At 44.5% G+C, this 5,529-nt stretch overlaps 1 protein-coding gene across 1 annotated transcript in view; it reads left to right on the forward strand.

Annotated features, from left to right (window-relative positions):
* Nucleotides 1–606, forward strand: part of ETF1 (eukaryotic translation termination factor 1) — a 25,300-nt gene extending 24,694 nt beyond the window's left edge. Inside the window, exon 10 of the mRNA XM_004697018.2 lies at nt 3–606. Within this exon, the coding sequence (XP_004697075.1) occupies nt 3–85 (83 nt within the window). The 3' untranslated portion in view covers nt 86–606. The remainder of the gene's footprint in view (nt 1–2) is intronic.
* Nucleotides 607–5,529: the final 4,923 nt, after the last annotated feature.

Here is a 5,529-nt window from a genome sequence, read left to right on the forward strand (position 1 = left end):
AGGTATCTTACGGTACCGAGTAGATTTCCAGGGAATGGAATATCAAGGAGGAGATGATGAATTTTTTGACCTTGATGACTACTAGGTAGTCGACATGGGTCTGGCAAACCGTGCCTCACCCTCCAGCATCCAACCCAAGGAGCATACCCGTGGTGGAATCCAAACAGATCCCTGCCTTTTGATTGGACCCTTCTCAGAGCTTAACTCCATGAGCACTGGATATGGAAATGAAAACCGAAACACAACCAGGCCCGACCCCACACTGGTTTGTCATGGTGTCAGCGCAGCAGCCTACAAGAAGTTCCCGAAGGTCACTATGGACTAATTTAAAAAAGAATCCCAGTTTTTACTTTTACTTGATGGTGAAAATTGGTTGCTCTTGTATTTTATGGAAAAAAACAAATGATTTTTTTAACCTTCATACATAGAAGCAAAAGTACTTTAACTGCTGTAAACCTTCAAAAGTTAATAGAAGTGACATCATACTGGTTTGTTTCTTATTTTGATTGGAGAAAAAAATTGCTGCATTTCGCAGTGACCCATTTACATGGCATTCTCAGCTTAGACTGCATAAGAAGAAATATATGTGGTGAAATGTTGGAACCATTTCTCTCTCGGTCTCTGTTTAATGTTGAAAGGGTGAGCTGATAGGCGCTTTCAACTTCACGCCCTCCCACCCCTTTCCCCTCCAGACTGTCAGTTGCAAGGATGCACATTGCATTGCAAAGCCTAACTGCCTCGGGAAGCAGTTGGGGCCGGTGCACTGTCTTTCCATCTGTTTTACAGATGCATATGTGCCCAGGTTTGACAAAGGTTCCCATGATCTTAACCTACTAGAAACCAGTTTGGAATGGATCTGATGGAGCTTCTGTGCTTTTGCTGGGATTGGGAGAAATAAAACATGCAATTTAAGTGAAAGCAAAAAGATTTAAAGAAGATTTTACTTTATTTTGCTTGGGTCTATCCTTGGTAAAAGGGAGGTTGTGTTTTCCTTGTGTTGGATGGCATGAGATTATGTGAATGTTTTGATTTTAATAAAATGAACTGCAAGGTTTTTTCACAGGAACGATGACAAAACATGTATGACTGTGCATGTAATTAGAAACCCCTGACCTCCTGGTGGGGTTGGAGCATCTGTTTCACATATGGGACTTTGAAACACCTCTCATAGGAGAAATTAGGGGAGACGGGTGGGAAGGGAAGGGATGGGACACAGCTTCTGGCACCAAGGATTAACCATGTTAGATCCAAAAGTGGGCCTGAAACCCTGAAGCTTATGCTTCCCAGCTGGGCTATGAATTAGACTTCAACCCGGCTGATGTACGAGGTCATGGTGTGCCCGAGGCGATGACAGTGAACAGAGTGGAGGATGTGCCCAGTGGTAGTGATGGAAAAGCATACCAAATGGACTTTGAAGGACCAAAGGTTTGAAAAGTCCATTGGTGTCACCCCCACAGCAGCCAGGGTAGTGGGCGGGGGGGCATTTGGTTTTCAAATTGGGTACTTTTAACACGTAGTGCCTGACTGCTGTTCTTCACTGACTTTTGACTCAGTCACTCGTAGCTTTATTGGTCTGAACCAGCTCCTTGTTCCCAGGTTCCAGACCTGCCTATCGTTCCAATAATCCTGTTTCACTTGAATGAAGGGAGTATGTCTTAAAATGTAATGTTTCTGGTTCTCACACTGTACTCTTGAGGTCCAAATGACTGTCTTATATGTAACCTAGTGTCTCAACCCCCCAATGAGAAGTCGATTCTTTGGTGTTCACCGACACGGGAGGCTTCACCAGAACAGGCTTTGGCTTTGGGCTCTGCTGTTTGTTTGCAGAAAACCCACGAGCGAGCGCACATGCTCTCTTCACAGCAGTACCTTAGGGTTTTGCCATTGTAAATGGGTCTAATGTGATATGACAAGACCAGAGAAATTGGATGTAAATTTACAGTTTTGAATATGCTTGTTGTTTCACATGATACATTTAGGGTATGCAGCTCCTTTTGTAGTTTTTATTTTTACTATTTAAGTTTGGAAATGATGCCAAATTTTGTATTTCTTTAATCAATGTGTTCTCTTCGGTGATATATATTGCATTATATATTGATGTGTGTATCAATATATACTGATATGTATTACACTTACACATACAAACACATAAATAAGAGGGGGTGAAAACCGTAGCCTTTGCATTCTCTATAGCCTCTGCAGAGAGATCCTAAGCAGCGAAATCTTGGTGTTGTGATGTACAGAAATGGAGAAGAGTATTAAACCATATTTAAGAATATACTTTGTGTGCTTGAGATTCTTTAGGGCGGTGCTAGAAAGGCCTCCGTGGTGCCGGGCACCAGCTCTGAAGTCTGTCGGTTGCAGTCTTGGATTTGGGTCCACTGCATTTGCCTGTAGAACGATCCCTGCAAAAGGACATCCAAGGTCATCAGCCCACGTTATATATGTTTCAAACAGGCCCTGCCGGCTTTGTGTGGGTGGGAAGGAGGTGCTTCAGGAAGTTCACAGAAAAATTCCATGCAAACTTCTTAAAGCCCCTCTTATGGAAGGGTAAATCATCAAACTTGTTACTGGGGTACCAGTCCAACCACGCAAGGGTTTATTCCAAACAAAACATGCTTAAACTGCCGTAAGCAGTGGATAGCAGCAAACAAGTCTTCTCAGTAACACATCTTAAGTCTCTAGGATGCCTTCCAAAAATGGTCTTTCAAAACTGGCTTCCAAGGAGACCTGCTGGGACCTTTATTAAATTGAGAGGTCAGTTCAATATTAAGGAGGCTCCTTGGACATTCCAAAGAGGGCATCTTGATATATTTTTTCAAAGGACACAGGCTGATCATGGGGACTCTGGGAAGAAGTTTTTAAGAAAATCAAAAACTGCATCAGTGAACAAAAGGCTAGAGAAGTTGCACTGAAGTGGTTTTCCTTTTTCCTATCAGGGCAACGCACCTGTCCATTCTTCACATGGTAGCAAGGGCTGACCTGATTTGTTCTTGAGAAATCTTACGCTGCCCACTTTATAGCCCCGATCTTGTCCCAGACTCAAAAGTCCTTCGAGAATGCCCTGACTGGAGTTGTGAAAAATCGGCACTAAGGTATTCAGGAAGGGTCTGGAGATGGGGCCAGCAGAAGTAGATTGACCTAAGTGGAGGATATGTTGAGAACTAATAGCTCACGTTTTGATAATATTTAATAACACTTTGCATTTTGTAGCAAAACCTTACCCTCGAATCAGGTGATGGGAAAGTCCAGAAGAGGTTAAGCTGCAGATCTTCAGTGACAAAGCAAGAACTTTACCCCAGACCCAATGCCGAAGTTGAGTCTCACATAGACGAGCTTGCCTTCAAGCCCTGCACGAGAGTGGCCTAGGTCAAAGAGCAAACAGCATCCTAGGCCCTTACCTCTCACCCTCGCTGATCTTGCCTACCTGCCGCTGCATCATTTGTTTAGTCCATTCAAGAACAATCTGGGCTGGGATCCAAAAGGAGAAGAGAGTGTTTTGTTTGCTTTCTCCAAGGATGGAGGTGCTTTGAGGGGCCTCTCCTGTTGGGTAGTTCAGGAAGGTGGTGCATGATTTGCATCCTTCCAGAATGCAAAACATACAAAGTATAGTCACTTTTTAAAAGGTGTACGTGCATGCTTTTTCTCATTGATCTAGAATCTAGGTGGTACATGCCTGTGCATGGCACAGGTAGGATTTTTTCCTTTTAATGTACCTTTACACTCTGTTCTTGAAGTCACGCATTGGAAGGTGGGCCTGTGGTGCCGGATGTGTGGGCTGCTATGCTTGCCCGTCCAGGCCTGCAGTGCTTACCACTTTTTGTTTTCTGGCTCTGGTTCCCATGCTGTGATGCTCCCAGACAGCCATAGTGGATTTCGAGGCTGAGTGCCAAGGTGGAATCTAAGACTTGTACCAGCTTCTCCCTTGTTGCCAGTTGGCATGAATGCCAGCTGAGTCTCCTGCCAAGTCCCCACCCTAGTGAAGACTTCACCCTCAAGAGACATAACTGGCCGGCCAAGGAGTAGAAAGGACCCCGCCAGTGGGAAAGGGCCCAGATACTGGTCTGAGCAATTTGGGTGCCACAATTAAGTACCAAAGACAACAGCAGAGGACTTCGAAGCACCTTGCCAGGGGTTTTCCTCTCAACTTCAACTGGGGAATTCTGTTCAGGGAAGCCTTCCCTGAAGCTGACCAGCAGGCTCATTTAAGGGTTGCCCAGTTAGGAGCCCAGAGCAAGCAATCTTAAGATCTGAGCTGGTTTCCTAGCTCTGCCAGTCAGCTAAGTATCTGTTTCCAGCTGTAAAGCTGTGGGATAGCATGGTGGGTTATAAAACTTAGGAGACCTTGGTTAATTAACCTCTGTGCTACAATTTCCTTACCTGGTTCTACATCCATAACAGTCTTAGAAGTTCACGGGATAGCTCTACCCTGTGTATAGGGCACTATGAGTCAGCATGGACTCGATGGCAATGGGTGATAATGTCTACTCAATGTTGCAGTTGAGATTAAATACAATGGGGCACAAGGAGTGTGCACCTAGCATTTGGCAAGATCTATGAGGGAGCTGCTCTTGGCAACCTTGGCCGGTTTGAGTTAGGGTGCATCTGCTCTGATGACCACAAGGTGGTGCTAGAGTTAAGGATAGTGGCCTGTAAAAGACCATCTGCTTCCTATGGGAAGATGCTTGACAAGTATGAGGTATTTGGGATAGCTTGTCTTCCTCACAAAATAGGGAGAAGGCCGGCTAACAAATAAAGCAGGGATAAACAGAAGAGACCAGCATCATCGGAGTAAATAGTACCAACGGGGGTGTGGGGTGGAAGTACACAAGGAATTCTCCAATTATGAGGGCGTCTTGGAAATTCTGGACCTTAAAAATATTTGTCAGTAGATCAATGAGTATTGTATCAATATTAAATCTCCTGTATTTGCTAACTATGTAGTTAGGCAAGCAAATACCTTTCTACCTAAGAAATACACATTGAAACTTAAAGGGATTTAAATTTAGGGAGTTTGATTAAGGAAACCACAGAATTTCAGAAATGTAGGCTGTGTTAGCCTGGGTAAGATAGAGAAACAAATCCGCAGAAACTCATATATAAGAGTTTTATATAAAGGGTAAGTGTACATTAAGAAAGCATCCCAACCCAGTGCTGTCCAAGCCCATTAAGTCCAACATTAGCCCATATGTCCCAAGCCAATCTACAAAGTTCTCCATCTCACAAAACAGACACAATGATGCCGACTGCAGGAGGAAAGCTGAATCTGAGCATGTAAGCATCTCAGTGCTGGCAGGGGTCTCCACGCAGCTCCAGCACCTAGGGCTGCATCAGGGAAGGTCCATGTGGCTTCTCAGAGATGTCTCACAGGAAGTGAGCTTTGCCAGCTGAAGCAGGGAACTGATTAAGGCAGCTACACCCTGGTCGCATCATCAGAGAGCATGAGACCCAAGAACTAGAAAGGCGAGGCTCATGGAACCATTTATCTCTCACCCTTCAATTAACCCCACGTGTTTATCAGCCAGGTTT

This window comes from Echinops telfairi, unplaced genomic scaffold, assembly GCF_000313985.2.
Source record: "Echinops telfairi isolate 266 unplaced genomic scaffold, ASM31398v2 ScPeMD7_7469;HRSCAF=8507_1, whole genome shotgun sequence".
In the NCBI taxonomy this organism is placed as follows: domain Eukaryota; kingdom Metazoa; phylum Chordata; class Mammalia; order Afrosoricida; family Tenrecidae; genus Echinops; species Echinops telfairi.